Source organism: Ictidomys tridecemlineatus, chromosome 2, assembly GCF_052094955.1.
Source record: "Ictidomys tridecemlineatus isolate mIctTri1 chromosome 2, mIctTri1.hap1, whole genome shotgun sequence".
Classification (NCBI taxonomy): Eukaryota; Metazoa; Chordata; class Mammalia; order Rodentia; family Sciuridae; genus Ictidomys; species Ictidomys tridecemlineatus.
In genome coordinates, this window is record NC_135478.1 from 206,227,299 (window position 1) to 206,244,510 (window position 17,212).

Consider the following 17,212-nt stretch of genomic DNA (forward strand, 5'->3'; position numbering starts at 1 on the left):
GTGTGTAATTATGGATTGGGTCCCCCTTCTTGACAATCTTAGCACAGTAGCCAAGGATTGAAGGGCATGGAGACTGAACAGCTCTATTACCCTAAACATGTACCCCTAGGCTAGGACTGAGGCACATTGGTGAGACAGTGGAAAAGCTGCACTGCCGCTGCCTGTGCCATACCTGTTCTGTGGATATAGAGGACTTCAGTCTCCACGCCTTCAATCTGGTACTTTGCCCGGGCACTAAATCCACTAAAAAGGAACAAACACAAAACAAAACAAAAGAGCTCAATATGAAGTACTTAGATCTTAAACAATGGCTCTCTATGGAAAGGATGTTTTTCAGACATTAGGCATCTAGGAAAACCAAAACAGAAAAGTCAATCAAGACATCCACAGTAACTATTCAGTTTCTATTAGGACACAAACCTGAGGATGAGATTGATTTCATCTTCCTTGGTCCACTCAGTACCCCCACTCTGTTTCCAGTTCAAGTAGTTGAGCCACTTAGAACGACACTGCTTTTCTGAGCGGGTACCCACACGTTCAGCCACAGCTGCCCAAGACACACCCTGTGTGACTATGTCACCTGGCTCAGTGCTCGTCAACTCATGAACCACCTCTGCAAGTCTCTTTTCTTCTTCTTCTGTCCATTTCCCTGAAAGAAGGAAATAATCCAAACTACCACTGCTACCTTCTTTTACAAATTTGATTCAGCCTTATATTTCCAAGTACTGGGAAATAGGCAGTAGTACTAAGAGTTTATTTGGTGAATGGCCCTCTGGTAGGAAACCACATATACCAACTGATAATTGTGTTTTATTACCCCCAGTAAAGGTCTCAACACACAGAAAAAAACAAAGAATCATAATGGAAAGGACCAACTGACTTTTTAAGTCAAGAAAAACTACCCTAAATATAACTGTGAAGAATTATGTACTCTCAAGTTATACCAAGAACTTATATAAAAACAGTAAGATGGAAAGAGCCTCAATGATGGCCCAACAGGCCAGAAACTAATGCTTTCACTAAACTCCTACTCTGCAGAAGTGTGGAGTAAGAGGCCAACAGTCACAAGAATGAATGATGAGGGATATCTACCAGCTCTACTTATTTTAGTAAAGACTAAACTTATACTATCTTCTTTCCCCACTATCCCAACTCCACACTAATGTGATCAATAAAGTTTGACACTAGTATTCATACCCATTTTTACTCTTGTTTTTTTTTAAACTCATGAACTTATGAATAAATAATATCAAATATTCCTTTTTGTGTGTGTGTGTGGTACTGGAGATAAAATCCAGGGGTGCTTTAACACCCAAGGTAGAGTAGATAAGAAGGATATATTCTTGATTTCACTTTAGTGTAGTGAGGCTACATATACCCTAGAAGCTGAAGCTACACTGGAAAACTGTTTTTGTTTGTTTTTACTTAAAAAATAGATTTAGAGAACCTTCAGAGAACATTAGTTCCCCTCTATTCTAATCTCTGTTTTAAAGAAAGAGGCCAAAAATGATATTTTAAATGATAGTTAACAACAGAACCTAAATACTGTTGTTGAAGGCTAGGTTTAACATTATCACCAATAAATTTGTGTATATTTGTAGTTTGGCCTGGAGATTAAAATACCAATAGTCATAAGCTGTTTTTTTTTTAAAAAATGGAAAAATATACTTTGAGATAAGCAAAACACATATAAATCTTTTGAACACACACCTTCTTCCTAACTTGGGACTTGCCAACAACCAATGTTTTTTATGAACATGAGATGATTCAGTACTATTAATATTAAGTTAAATGGACCTGAATTAAAATCCATTTTCTATATACATGCCTTAAAATACTTTCTCAACTGGGACAATAAGAATTGCTACATAAGTGAAAACATGTTAGACCTAAATCCTTTTTTGTTGTTGTTGTGCTGGGGATTGAACCCAGGACCTTGTGCATGACAGGCAAACGCTCTACCAACTGAGCTATAGTCCCAGCCCTGAAGAGTCCTTTTGAAACTTATGAAATTCTGTGTCCTTGTGAACAATGTTACCTTAAAAAAATAAATAAAGCACACAAATAAAGATTAGTTGGACCTGTTAAACTGAAGGGCAGGGAGAGGAGAAAGAAAAAGAAGAAAAGGAGACTAGAAAAGTTGAATTAAGCAAATGATAATTTTTTTTCCTCTCAGAAGAAAAAGCAGTATCTGCAGGGCAAGAAGCTCAAATAGTGACCCCACCGCCAAAAAATAAAAAAAAATAAAAAAAAAAAAACTCCCACCAGCAGCATTCAAAGTACCTGTGTTGCAAGTATCCTTCATCAGTCGGCACCGATCTTTGACGGAAGATGCACTTCTTCCTAGGGCCGCCCCTATTGTTGCCCAGTCATTGCCATGCTTTATCCGGAGCCTAAAACAAGAGTCTGCCAATCAGCATTTGGTTCAACTGTTTTCTCCCTTTTAATTTCATCATTTATTCTTCATTCTTCTTCTTCCCATTTGACTGGTTTGGAAGTTGTGGGCAGCAATACTTTGAGAGCCAAAGTTTGAAAGTGTGGCCTTTTATTGGGGTCCACAGTTGTCTGTGGGTGAAAAAAAACAGGCAGCAATTGCCCTTTTCCTGGGTCAGAGAAGAAATAAGTAACTTGGATATGTGTTCAAAAAAGACCAAATTCCCCTCAGGTTATTGACACAATCTCCCAGGTAAGCCCCAGATTTTTCCCTTTTGAGCAAACACCTCACAAACTCTTCTTCAGACATCTGAAAATAAGAACCTTCAGTGTTTTTTTCCATGATCTATTATAATAGTCCATTAAACCATGCTTTTTATGACCCTAACTCAATGAAGCAAAAGTATATTTCTGAGACTTCAACAATCTTTACAAGGTAGTTAGCAAGGATATTCAGTGAAACATTTGCCAACTCACCATTTTAGACTAAGTTGTGAAGCACAACCTTGGTTTTGATTCTATTATATAAACTCCCCAAACCCAAAATGGCCCTCTTCTGAAACCTATTAGTGGTCTGAGGAGTATTCTGTGATTGTCAGTAGGAGACTAAATTGGTATGCTATGGACATAGCTACTTGGTGCAAGTCTAGATCAGATAAGCTCTTTTTATGGTTAATCATGTTTAACAGCAGGATTAAACTATACCAGTCTACCAAAAATCTCAAAATTTCAAATTGAAACTTAAAAAAACCCAAGACAAAACCCCAACAATTAGAGATAATGAAAACAATTTAAAACTTACTCCTTGAGTTTCTCAATTTCTTCAGGAGTATATCTAGAAATACAAAGAAATTTTAAAAAGAGATAAATTAACATTAGGAATGCTAAAAACCTTAATAAAAATCAGAATTTCACTTAGGGAACTCAATATTAAGTCAGCTTATGTATCATATTTTAAAGTAACCCATTTTAAAATGACTCAAAAGTTAAATGCTTCTATTGTCTTAAAAAAAACAATGATTTTAGCAATTTTCTCTATGAAAATTCAACATTTAAAATGATTTTGCTCCTATGCTCCTAACTCTTCCTTTATGACAAAGTTTAGTTTAGACACACTGAAATTGTAACTATTTCAGAAAGACTCATGGATAACTTAGCTAAAGGAAAATTCTCTCAAGGCATTGAAAAAATTATCTTCCTTTCATTTAGTCAATCATGAACTTCTGGCATAAACTTGCTCTTTATTTCAATACAGCCAGTGCACTCTTCTTTTATAAAATGTCCATTTATTTAAAAATTATAAAAGGCCAATCACTTTTTAACTACTTGGAAGGCTTATGAAAAATTTAGTCACTCTTGCTTCACTTTTTAAAAATTTCTTTTCCCACTCATTATTTATTTCCCTTCAGCTTTCAAATGTATTTTCATTAGCAAGGAGCTGAGGAGCTAGAGGAAAAGCAGCACTTGAAGCTTGGTAATATCTAGTAAGCTAGACTACTGCCACCTAAAATTCCCAAAGAGAAATTTAAAATGTCAGTAACACCACATAATCACTGAAGAAAATTAATGATGCTTTAAATAAATGCTGCCTATAACAGAAATTCAAGCACTGTGTCCAGAATTAGTTATTTTCCTCTCTGGTTTTATTTTAAAGGCCAGAAACTTAGTAATGTTACCCCCCAAAAAAGAAAAATTCACATCAATGAATTTAGAGTTCTTTTAACATTACCATACTTTGTTATTTACTACAAATGAGACTCTGCCATATTAAATATACTGACATATATATATATATAGACTCAGATTCTAATTTCTAAGAGGCCTTATGATGAGATTTTTTAATCATGTAATCAAGGTAGACCTGAAAGATAAAAATATTAACTATAATTCATAGCTGTCTTCACTTGAGGCCCCCAGTCATAATTCAACTAAAAAAACAAAAAAGACAATTACTTAAATATTTCCCCTAATTACATGAAAACATGCAGCATTACAAGTTTTCATACTTTCCCACATGGTTTCTGTCATCATACATGCGAAGCACTCTTCTATAAACTGCAAACAAAGGCCGGTTCAGACCCCATGCTATAGTCCTGTAGAAATCTTTTCTTTCGTCTTTTGACATCTCAAAGATGATTTCTGTGGCATCTTTTATTCCGCGTGCCTAAATGGGTTACATTTCTTTGATTTAGGGATTTCTGATAAAATGCATCTGGACATACTATGCTTTAAAAACTTGTTTTAATGTTAAAGTTCATTAATTGCATTTAGAAAAAGAGTATAAGGCCAATTCATTAGTAAATATAAACTTTTAAAATGTTGAGATAATAAAGTGATGTTTAAATGCTCCAAAAGCAAGTTGTATTAGGTTCAATAAATTCAATTTCTGCTAACTCCTTTTAAAACTATATTAAAATTTTTAAAACAAATATAAAGTAGAAGGAAGAAAATTATAAAAGCTAAATTAATTGGAAATCATAGCACAGAAAGTGTAAGAAAGCATAGAAAGGATAAATGAATCAAGAAATTGGTTCTCTGAAAAGATATATTACAATTAAAATTTGAAATGATAAAATTTCTGGTGAAATTTTAAAAAAGACAAATAATATTAGGAGTGAAAAAATGGAGCCTATGTGGAGATGCTGGAGAGATCAGACAATAAAAGAACATTATATACAACTTTCTGGCAATAAATTTGAATTTAGGTAAAACAAGTAAATTCCTAGAAAAAGTCAACTTACCAAAACAGACTCTGGAAAACAGAGAAAATCAAATAGGCACAAACCAACAAGAATGTTCTTCCCTCAACGAAAACTCCAGGTACCACTGTCATTACAGGTAAATTATACCAAAAAGTCATATAACTTTGATCTAAAACTATTCTACAGTAAAGAAAATAATGAGGATACTTGTCTTAGTCATTTTGGCGTAACCTTAGTAGCAAAATCAGATAAGGACAGTTTTAGAAAAGAATTTTGCGGCCAACCTCATTTATTAACATAGACCCCCAAATCCTAATATTTTAGCACTGAATCCAGCAATGTATAAAGTTAATACATCACTGTAAAAAGTGAGTTTATCACAGGAATACAAACTTGAGTCAACTGCAGGAAAAACTACTAATATAATTAATCTCATCAATAATTTACAGAATATAAAATCTCAAGAAAATATTCATAAAAATTCAATGTTCATGTAGAATAAAGCTGAGCAAATTACAATTTGCTCTGGTCGTCTAATGCAAGAATAATAAAAAGGAAAAAGATTGGAAAGTAATCATTTTAATATGCAATACATGTATAAGCCCAATTTCAAGAAAAAAATTGTTGATTTCAAAAAGGCTAAATTTTAGCAAGGTTGCTGGATATAAAATCAATATATAGTTATTTGCAATTCTATACAAGGCTTATATTTTAAAAGTCATTATTTGTGATAGCAACAAAATTAAAGGCATCAAGACTAAATTTTTAGGCCAAATTACGAAAAGTCCTTTACAAAGAACATAAAATTTATTGAAAAATTTTAACAAGGAACTAGCAAAACTGGTGAGTTATACCACATTCAAGAGGAAGAAAAATGCTGGAAAGATGTTAATTCTCCCAAACTGATGTACAGGTTCAATGTAATACCAATGAAAATTCTATCAAAGCTTTTAATTTACTGCAAACTATTTCTGAATTTATATAGAAAAGTAAAGAGCCAAGAAGAGCTAAGGCATTCATGAGGAGACTTGTCCGACCAGATATTGGGATTTCTGAAGACAGTGTTGTACTGAAGCAAGTATAACAAAGAGAACCTAGAAAACCTATAAAGAAACTTATGGAAGCTTGGTTTAGGATAGAACAGACACTGTGGTCTGGGAAAAAGACTGACACCCCCAAAACAATGCTAGGATAATAAGATAGAACTAAAACCCTACTTCACATTTATGGAGGTGACAATATGAAAGGAAAAATTGAGAAAATCTTCATGCCTTTGAAGCTAGGGGAAGATTTCTTAAACATGCAAAACATAAAAGTAAAATGATAAATTTAATACTAGAATTAAAAATTTCTGCTCATCAAATATACCTAAAAAGGAAAACATAGGCCACTAAATTGAGACAAGATAGCTATAACACAAATGACCAATAAAGCATTATTAGTATTTAGCACACAAAGAGGAGTTTCAAAGAAGAAAGACAAATGGCCAGTAAGTATATAAAAATGTTATTGGAGGAATATAAACTGAAACCATAAAGAAATACCATTCACAAAACATTAGACGTGAAAATAGCAAAAATACCCAGAAAGAACCTAAATGACAATTAACTGTGGAATGAGTAACATGCAGTACATCTGCACAATAAAACAGTTAAATCAACAGAGGATGGATATCAAAATGATAATGCAGAGTTAAAGGGCAACTTACAAAATACCCTGAGAATGAATATGGGTAGTTAAATGAATATGGGTAGCCTTCAAAACCAGGAAAAATTATACAGGCATGCATTTTAGATACTTTTGAATGTATGAATCTTCATGGTGAAAACTTTCTCAATTTTGGAATTTTTTCTAAAATTCTCTTTTATGAAGTTTCACTTTTGTAAATGATTAAACCTAAACATTTAAACACCTACATGCAAGGTACCGTGTTGCGGGAAAACCACAAAGATTAAAGAGTTTTCTTCCTACCACCACTTTTTTGCTTGTGGTAGTTAATTTCATTATCTTTACTATATAAATAGAATATACGATGTTTACTCAGAATTCTCTGAGGTTTAAAAATGGCTCTCCAGCACTTTTAGAAAAGCATTATATAATAAAAAGCACAGTCAGAAAATTAAAACCAAACAAATTATCTTTACTCAAGATCAGGGCAGGGTCTCCTGTAGACATTTCCTATTTTTGTCAATTCGATCACCATTCTCCCAATTGCCCAATTAAAATTTCTTTTAAGTTACTCCAACTCTTCTCCTACTTCTTTCCCAACACCTAAGAACCAGGATTCCTTATAGACTCTACTTGCTTATCTGTCTTTTCCCTGTATATTATAATTCTACTTAAGTCCTTGCCACTCGCCGATTAATCACTGTTGGAAGAATCTATGGGATCATTTATTCTATTTCCTATATAAGAAACCATCTTATTTCCCCAAGCCCAGTGGTATTTTTGTTGTTGTTTGTTTTTTAAATCATGCTTTACTGCCTCATTTAAATATACAGCTCTTTTTCAGTTTTAACTAATATTTGTAACTAGTGAACAGCTGTTTTTTTTTTAATCTTTATTTTTTAGTTGTAGTTGAACAAAATATCTTTATTTTATTTATTTATTTTTATGTGGTGCTGAGGATTGAACCCAGGACCTTGCATGTGCAAGGCCTTGAGTGCTCTACCGCTGAGCCACAACCCTAGTACTGTGAACCGCCTTTAATATACTTCTGGATATACTTTTCAATGTTCACTGTTTTATCTTCAAACCATAAACTTGGTGGAGGAATCTTCACTCATTAGTAAATAATAAAAGATTATCAACTTTATAGTTTATAAAACTTAGCTTGGGAAGACTGTTCATATTCTAAGCAATGATGCATTTATATTGTATACATACATATATCAAACAATAAAAAAATTAATGGTTAAATAGATATTGTACATTCCCATTCCCAAACAATACTAATTTCCACATTTCAAACTTGGACTATTTGAATTTAATGCCATTATGGGGAAAGGTGGAAAGTGTCAGGAAAGACTTCCAGGAGAAAAGTCTGGATCTGCCCTATTAATGTCTCACTTAACTAAGCAATCAGCCTTTTTCTTAAATACTTCAATGCCTCTTGTTTCCTATAGGATAAAGTTCTAATTCTCTGGTCTGGTTTTTAAAGGCTAGTTTTCTGGAGGCATTTATGAAGATTCAAGTTAAAGGAATTAATCTGCAGGGTCTTTTGATCTCTGATTCCTTGCTGTTTACCATTTATGCTTGCTATTCCCTCCAGTTAGTTAGTCCTATTCTAGTTCAAGTTCTACCCCTTAAAGACTCAGCTCAAATTCTTGCTCTTATAAAAATTTCTAACTGTTCCAATCCCGAGAATAAACTATTCCCTCTCTAAACTCTTGTAGTGTGACTAACATATATCAATCACATGGTAAAACGCCTTATGTCACTCTTCACCTGTTTCAGTTTTCCCAAAAGAACCCACAGCTTTTCAAAAGCAAACATTCTACGTTAAGGAGAGTCCTGTCTGTCCTATTTCAACAATACTACATCGAAGAGAACTAACGAGCAAGTAATGTCTGAATATGAAAATTAACTATTTTTAAAGATTTTTAAAAGCAAAGAACTATTATGAAATCTTAAGTTCAAAGCAGATGCATATCTTAGGATTTAAACAATATAAATTAAACTCTAACTTACAGGCTACTTGAAAAGACAAGACTTCAATGTGCTGGGAGATTATTAAGACTGTCTAAACTTCAGATAGTAACTAAAAGCAATAAAACTATTTTAAATTCAGAATTCAAAATTGGCTAAACATTTTATATTGTAATCATTCACCTTAGTATTATTAAGCTATAACATATTAGTTGATAATCTGTTACAAAAATTAGTGAAAACCTCATAATAATTATATGGAATACTGCTTCACTACTTTTGCAATTGGCAATAAACAAATTAGTGGAACACAAAAATATGTCATAGGGTACCTTCAGATAGCGTTCAATATTGTTCATCAAAATATCAATTTCTTCCTTTGACCACATCCCCTGCTTCCATTTATGTCCTTTAAAAGAAAGCAAGAAACATTACAGAAAATACTACTTTGTGAGAAGAAAATATTAAAGATGTGGTTTGTGATTAAATTATCAGTGGGCATAAAACAGCAAATTTAATTTCTCACTCATCTTAAACCTGAAAGATCCTAAGGTAAAGATGCTTTCATACCTTCTGGTTTTTAAGTAAGAAAACATCTGACCTATTGAATAAAGACAATGACAACTAAAAGATTTTTAAAACTATTACTTCTTACATCCTCAGAAGTATGTAACTCCTAAAAAGAAACTTATAAAAATAAGAAAAATCAAATTATTCTTAAAACTTTTTGAAAATTTTTTCCATGAAAAATAAGCCTGCCCACAATCCCAACAGCTTGAAAGGCTGAGACAGGACGGCAAGTTCAAAGCCAACCTCAGCAACGGTGAGCTGCTAAGGAACTCAGTGAGACCCTGTCTCTAACTAAAATAAAAAATAGGACTGGGGATGTGGCTCAGTGATTGAGTGCCCCTGAAATCAATATCTGGTAACCCCCATTTAAAAAAAAAAAGTTTTATAGGCAAGGAATATGTAAAAAAGATTCTAAGGGAAGGTAAACATGATGACAAGTGAATGTCTTCTTAGAATATTTATTGCACAGTGGGTAGAAAATAATAAATGTATTTATTTCTACTTCCTCTCCTTACTCCAAAGTGGTACATACCCTCATTTTTTAGTATCAATTTCCCTAGCTACATTCAAAAGCACAGGAGTTCTACAAACACTATAATCTTTTAAGATGCTTTTAAACCAGTAAGTAGACCTTTGAAAAGGCTTGATTACCTATTCTCATAAGCAATGACTGTACTGTCTTTTAAATACCACAATCATGCATTTGTTCTAAAATTAACATGACAATCTACTTTGTATCAAAAAAAGAAAAATAATGATTAATTATTGAAAAGCAAATGTTGGTTTCATGGTCCCATTCAAAGTCATTCAGGGCAAAATTTAATTCAATTACAAAACCTCAAATACTGTAACTATTCAAATCACAATTGTAAAGGTCCAACTCAGAAACTTCATGCCTGCAAGTCCCTCAGCTGATTCCACTGGGCACTAAAATTTATAGTACATCTTACCTTTGTTAGTTAGAGAATCCTTATCTTCTTTAGTTGTAAACCAAGCCTGGCTAACTGCTGAAACTTCCTCATTACCCAAGGGAGATATTTCATCTAGTTGTTCATTCTGTAAAATCTTAAAAAAATAAAAAAATAAAAAAAAAGGTAGTAGCTAAGTAGTAGCTCGATTTAATACCAAACTTGAATAACTTTTGGGATGCTAGGCATTCTAAAAACCTAATGTAATAATATAGAATTCACTGTTTTAGGAATAGTAAAATACATTTAATTTAAAAGACATATATTTCTTGCCTCTTTTATTATGGCAGTACAAAAACATTAACATTAATATATATGACTATTTAAGAAAGTACCTAGAAAGTACTAGTGGCTTCAAGTTTTAATAATGTGGGTCAAGAATGCATTACATATTTTAATCAATACAGGCGATTCCAAAACCACTTGTGTACATATATAAATGAGTTTATAAATATAGTTATAATCAGTTCCAGATAAGAAAATGGAAATACTAGGGTTGAGTATTATGGCTGGTTATTGTCCTTGGAGGTAGTTTGCTGCCTAAATTATACACAGTTGTTCATAATATAATCTCTTGCTGAACCTAAAGGATTAAAGGGATAATCAAAATACATTATTGAAAAACCACTGTCTACTACTATTTATTGAAAACTTTGTTTTAGCCTATCTCTAGAGCTGATTCACAGCCTTATTAATGTATCTTCCTCTAAAAGAAATAATTAGTACTAATATTATTCTTGCAGTTAAGGTACACCACTAAGTATATTTCAATTACAGACATACTTTAGCAAATTATACAGGAACAAAGAATCTTTGAACAGATTTGACCTTGGCCAAAAGGAAGCTACAATGTAAATTAAGAATATGGCTACCATCTCAGGTATGAGCCTATATTCATAGGCAGACCAGGATAAGTGGACCACCAAATGCTTGGTGGTCATTCAACTCAATCAGTCTCTTGATTTGGAAAAACTACTAAATTATATAACTCGCTAGAGGTAAATTCTAACAACGATTGGAATAGTTCTTGAATAAGAAGAAACTGAATTTCTAATCTGAAAAGGAACTGAAACCCATCTTACTTGGAAAGAGTTGTCAGGGAACAACCAGCACACAACAAGGAAAGCTATGTCTCTATTGTTACTGCTTTATTTTTATAGCTGGTGGTAATATGCTGCATTTATGAATGTTTTTAAATCCAGCTAAAAATTATGAGAACAATTCTAAAGCCCTATTATTTTATGTGTGATATTTAGATTTTTTTTTACAAGACTGAGCAGAGAACTGAGACAGATCAGATAATGTATTGTATTCCGTCAATAATTCTTTGAAATGTGATACAGGAATTATGCATTTGTAAAGGGTGAAATAGAGAGCTATCAAAAGACCTTGACATACACTACACAATTTTTTTTGGGGGGGGGCGGGGAGGGTAGATTTTCCAGAGGTTGAACTCAGGGGCACTTGAGCACTGAGCCACATCCCCAGCCCTATTTTTGTATTTTAGTCAGAGACAGGGTCTCATTAAATTGCTTAGAGACTTGCTTTTGCTGAGGCTAATTTTGAACTTGAGATCCTCCTGCTCAGCCTCCCAAGCTGCTGAGATTATAGGCATGCGCCACACTATACACTTTTAAAAACTGCAGATGATACTCTTAGATGCTCTCTTTATCAGCTGGATAAGACAGTCAAATCACTACCTTCCAAAGTGTGTCTAAATATGTAATAGAGTCAATTTCATGAACCTTAAGAATAAGCCTGTTTTGATAATTAACTGCTATCTCTGGGCATTTAATGCCTTATGACTCAAAATTTCCTGATGAAGAGTTATAATTATTATTTAAAATCTTTGTAAATAGCTATCAAAAGAGCAAATAATCAAGAAGAGCAAATAATCAAGCAGGAGCAGTAATATTTAACACTGTCTATAACAAATGAGTTTGCTGAGTATAGTGGGGGACTTGGGTAAGTATCTGTATTACATGTAGCTTCATAGTATCTGCTCTCCATTTCCCTACTTTATGTATAAAGCCATTACACAGGCTTTATTAGTAGGCCTCTGTTTTAAACTTAAATCTTTGTTAGTTGCAGGATTTCATGTCTGTAATGTATAAAGGTCTTAGAAATCTAAAAATAAACATTGAACCAATTCAAAGTCTCTTAAAACCACAAAGTACTGAGTATAATGGAGTGTTCTAGAGTTTATTATTTTTTCAAGCTAATCTCATCACTGGAATGAGATGCAATGTATTAGCAACTGAACTATGTCAAATAGCTATATGTTCCTAGTTTACAGAAAAGTAGTAAGAAGCAGGCTATTTCTGAACAATTTAATTTGCTTTCAATTCACAACCCAATGCTAATCTTATTAAATAAATATTAGAAGTTAGTATCAAGTTTTTCACTCACTAAAACAATAACAAATCAAGAAGCTAAATATTAAGTTATAACTCATTTACTTTCTGGCAATGGGCAAAAGTTAAACAAAACTCTATAATTTCTCTTACACTAAGGACTAATATTGTACCACTGTTCAATCTTATAATAACTATGTTGTAAATCAAATCACATACAGGATGTTATTTTTACTGTGTGAAAACTGAATGAAGCGAGACTACATAATCTTTAAATTTGGAGTAACTTTGACAACATTCATTTTGAAGAAAGGATTATCTATTGGTTCAGAGAACTTGAAAAAAATTCCTGTCCAAATCACCTATTGATATCAAAGGACTAATTATGAAGATTTCCATCGTCACTCAAAGCTGTCTGAGCTATGTGAGATTCACTTCTCTGGAAATTGTGTGATTTTTGAAAGTAGCTTATTATTATAGAAGGTTGACTACACACATCTGAGATATCCTCAGTCCTTGATGTTAAATATCAATTTCCAACTATTATACTTCTTAAATGGTCAATGTGATGCTTTCTAAAAGAAAAATACTGTCATGCCTCCACCTTGAAAATATCTTATTAAATAAATATTTTATTAAATGAAGGGATGAGCAAAAGAATTAGCTACTAAAAAAGAAAGGGGCAATCAGCCAAAGGTAAATTTATAATATAGAGTTAAGCTTCAGAATATCTAAGATAGCAAAGAAAACTTATTACTTTTTTTGGGGGGGGGGTGGGTACTGGGGTGGGGACTGAAGTTAGGAGCACCCTACCATTGAGCCAAACCCCCAGCCCTATTTTGTATTTTATTTAGAGACAGGGTCTCCCTGAGTTGCTTAGCGCCTCACTAAATTGCTGACACTGACTTTGAACTCGCAATGCTCCTGGCTTAGCCTCCCCAGCCACCATGTCTGCCTACTTTTGGCACAAGTATCTCAGCTAGGGCTTGTAAGAGACAATTAAAAAGTTCACTTAAGAAATAGTATAATCTGACTATTACTCAACTTCTCTACACATGGTAAATTTATCTAGTTCTGCATGCACCAAAAGGAATAGTATTGCCATCATTACTGTTGTTATGAGATCACTACAAATAGTGAATGTATAGGCATCATTTTTTGTTTCAAGAGATGTGAATCACTCTACAGGGAATGAATTTTTAAAATCTACTTTTGCTTATAACTGAGACTCATGTGGAGACTGAATTTGAATTAAATGATGTCTTACCTCAATTTTGTGGTTGCTATTTTGCAAAGGTATCATTTTATTACCTAAACTGTGATCACTTTCCTAAGGCCAGTTAGAACATGTACTATACCTGGATCTGTGTCACCGTTCCCTCAGTAATCTCATCATCTGCCACTTCTGTGGTTGCGGTCATAGTCACCTCAAAGCTCTGATCATTTTCTGAAACTTCAAGGAAAAAATTCATCATCTTCAGAATAATAATGGCAGGATCTAGTTAAAAATATCTACTGAAAAAATAAGGCCATATAATTTCTTAACACATTCCTTGTCAATACATCCCCACATGTACATTTTAATTTGTTGCATGTTTATTGTACATCTAATCCATACTAGGTATTGCTGTGTGCTGGAGATATGGCAGTGAGAAAAACAAAACAAAAATCCTGCCTTCATGGAGCTTATAGTTTAGTGAGGATAGACACAAAATGAACAAAATTCTATGTTGGATAGTGATTATAAGAAGAAAAAGTAAAGCAGGAAGGAGATATGCTGGAGTGATGGAGTGTTTGAAATTGTAAACAGGAGGCTAGGGAAAGTGGCCAAGTCTTGGAACAAAGTAAGGAAGAAAGCTAGTCATGCAAGTATCTTAAGGAAGAGTATTTCAAGGACAGCCAAGTACAAAGGCTCTGAGATATGGCATGCTTGGAGAGTGTTCATGAGTATATACAAGAAGACCAGTGGTGACTGAGCAGAATGAACAATAACAGTAGGCAACTGTGTGGGGTCCTACAGACAATTGTAAAGACTTTTAATTTACCCATAAGGTAGTATATGATTGCAAATTTTTGAACAGAGGAGTGATATGATTTGATTTTTATTTTAACAGGTTCACTCTGGCTGCTATGGGGAAAAAATAATGAAGGGAGAAAAATAATGAAGGGCAGAAGGATAAACAGAGATCAGTTAAGAGGGTAGTACTGTAATTCAGATAAGAAAGGTCAGTGGCTTGGACCAGGGTGAAGGTTTAAGTAGTTCAAATTTTATATGTATTTTAATGGTAGAGACAATGTGATTTGCAACCAACCAGATGTGGGAAAAACTGAAGAGACAAGGATGATACTTTTTTTTTTTTTATCTGAACAAATAGAAAAATGGACATGCCATTAATGAGATGGGGAAAAAAGTACAGAAGCAGTACATTTAAACATTTAGGGAATCTCAAGAGCTTAGTTTTAAACATACTGCTTTGAGATACCTACTAAACCCTGAGAATTTAAAGAGAATGCTGGGGCTGGCTACTTTATATAATGGATAATACACTTGATTTCAAAGACAAATCTGACTTAAATAAATCTGGAAGTCATCACCAGATAAAGTATTTACAACAATGAATTGCAATCACCTAGGAAATAAGTAAAAACAGAAGAAAAAAGCATCTAAGAACTGAGTTATGGGGTGATCCACACTTAGAGGTTTGGGTGATATGGAAAAGTTAACATGAGAAACTATGGAATGGCTGGGCTTGGTGGTGAATGAATGCCTGTAATCTGAGTGACTCAGGACTGAGGCAGGAGGATTGCAATTCTAGCAACTTAGTGAAACCCAGTCTCAAAATTAAAAAAAAAAAAAAAAAAAAAAAAAAAAAAGAGTAGGGATGTAGCTCAGTGGTAGAGCACCCCTAGGTTTAAGTCCCAGTATTGTCCACCACCTTCACCCTCAAAAAAGAAAAAGTACTAAGAAGCCAAGTGACAAAATATTTCAGGAAGAAGGAAATAAGTACTATGAAGAGTTACAGATAGATCAAGTAAGACAAAGACCAAAAATGACCACTGGATTTAGCAACAAGAAGGTATGTGGAGGGCTGGGGTTGTAGCTCAGTGGTAGAGCATTTGCCTAGCATGTGTGAGGCACTGGGTTCTCCAAAGTACCACATTAAAAAAAGTGGGCGGGGGGGTCTGTGGAGACCTGGGAGAAAGGTTTGGTAAGGAGGAGAGCATGAAGAAAAGGAAAACTGGAGAAAAAAATGGAGGCAAGTATAGGCAATTATTTCAAATGCTCTGTGTTAAAGGAAAGAAAGGAAATTGGATAGGAGCCAAAAGTGGGTTAAAGGGCATTTTAAAATATTTTTTGTAATACTGATAGGAGTGAGAGAATGAAAAATTAATGATTTGTACAAGAGAGGAAAGAATCATTGGAACAACACCCTTAAGAAAGGATGTTGGATATTCTCACAGACAAGGTGGTGCATGCCTATGATCCCAGCAGCTTGGGAGTCTGAGGCTGCAGGATTGTGAATTCAAAGCTAGCCTCAGCAAAGGCAAGGTGCTAAAGCAACTCAGTGAGGCCCTGTCTCTAAATAAAACACAAAATAGAGCTGGGGATGTGATGTGGCTCAGTGGTCAAGTTCTTCTGAGTTCAATCCCCAGTACCACTCCCCACAAAATATACTTCAGTAGGCAAAATGGATGGGATCTGGTGAAGAAAGAATAGGCCTTAGCTAGAATAACAGAATATACAGACATAGGTACACATGGGTATGGTAATGGGAATGTATGGAAATTATTTTCTGGTTACTCCAATATTTTCAGTAAAGTAAAAACCAAGGTTGTCAGTTGAGAATTAAGAAAGGTAGAAAAACTATCAGAAGTTTCAGAACATGAAATGGTCATCTTACAGTGAGGAAAAAGAATTACTAGAGAGGCATGGCATGACTGGTAGGCAGTATTATGAGCCCACTTTGGTTATTGATAAGGAATAAGATCTATCAGTTTGTGTGTCCTGTTTTTCTCTAATCGCTTTCAATTAGCTGCACCTTCAAAGACATAAACAAAGACAGATTTTGATAGGATTATGTTAACACCAAAGAACAATAAAAATACAGAAGAAAAAAGGATTTGAAGGTAAATGCAAGACAGCGATTATAACGATTAATCATGAAACCATAACTGGGTAAAGGGGGGAAAAATGATATAAATACAGAAGGAACAATGAAATGAAAAAGTGGTAAGATCAATGGGTTCCAATGGGGCAAAGGACTATAGGAGTTACAGAGTACCAGAAAAGTGAGATGGAAAGGAAGTAGCATTAGGGAAAAAAAAAAGCAAAACTGAAAAGGATAACAAATAGATTCATTAGGTAATGGCAAGAGTGGAAAAGGGAATGAAAATGGAGAACAAAAAGAGTAAAAAATTAAGGTACTGAAAGAATCCTCTAAATGAATGCAATAATCACCATATAACACTATCAATAGTAAATGGCATAAACAATAGTAGTGGATAACTACACAAGTGGTAAATGAGCTAGAATGAT

At 33.8% G+C, this 17,212-nt stretch overlaps 2 protein-coding genes and 1 non-coding gene across 6 annotated transcripts in view; 1 reads left to right on the plus strand and 2 right to left on the minus strand.

The window, feature by feature from the left end:
• Tmem243 (transmembrane protein 243) overlaps positions 1-17,212 on the plus strand; it is a 93,805-nt gene that overhangs the window by 29,769 nt on the left and 46,824 nt on the right. The gene's annotated exons all lie outside the window — the stretch shown is intronic.
• The window catches only part of Dmtf1 (cyclin D binding myb like transcription factor 1), a 34,490-nt gene that overhangs the window by 9,654 nt on the left and 7,624 nt on the right, over positions 1-17,212 (minus strand). For both annotated transcript variants that reach the window (XM_013365051.4, XM_005340015.5), the window contains 7 exons: positions 14,034-14,128; positions 10,304-10,418; positions 9,116-9,192; positions 4,440-4,597; positions 3,236-3,268; positions 2,284-2,393; positions 421-649 (listed from right to left, as the gene is read on the minus strand). In XM_013365051.4, the coding sequence (XP_013220505.2) occupies positions 421-649; positions 2,284-2,393; positions 3,236-3,268; positions 4,440-4,597; positions 9,116-9,192; positions 10,304-10,418; positions 14,034-14,128 (817 nt within the window). The remainder of the gene's footprint in view (positions 1-420; positions 650-2,283; positions 2,394-3,235; positions 3,269-4,439; positions 4,598-9,115; positions 9,193-10,303; positions 10,419-14,033; positions 14,129-17,212) is intronic.
• Trnad-guc (transfer RNA aspartic acid (anticodon GUC)) lies at positions 1,909-1,983 on the minus strand. The gene has a single exon. It is a non-coding gene; the product is annotated as a tRNA-Asp (tRNA).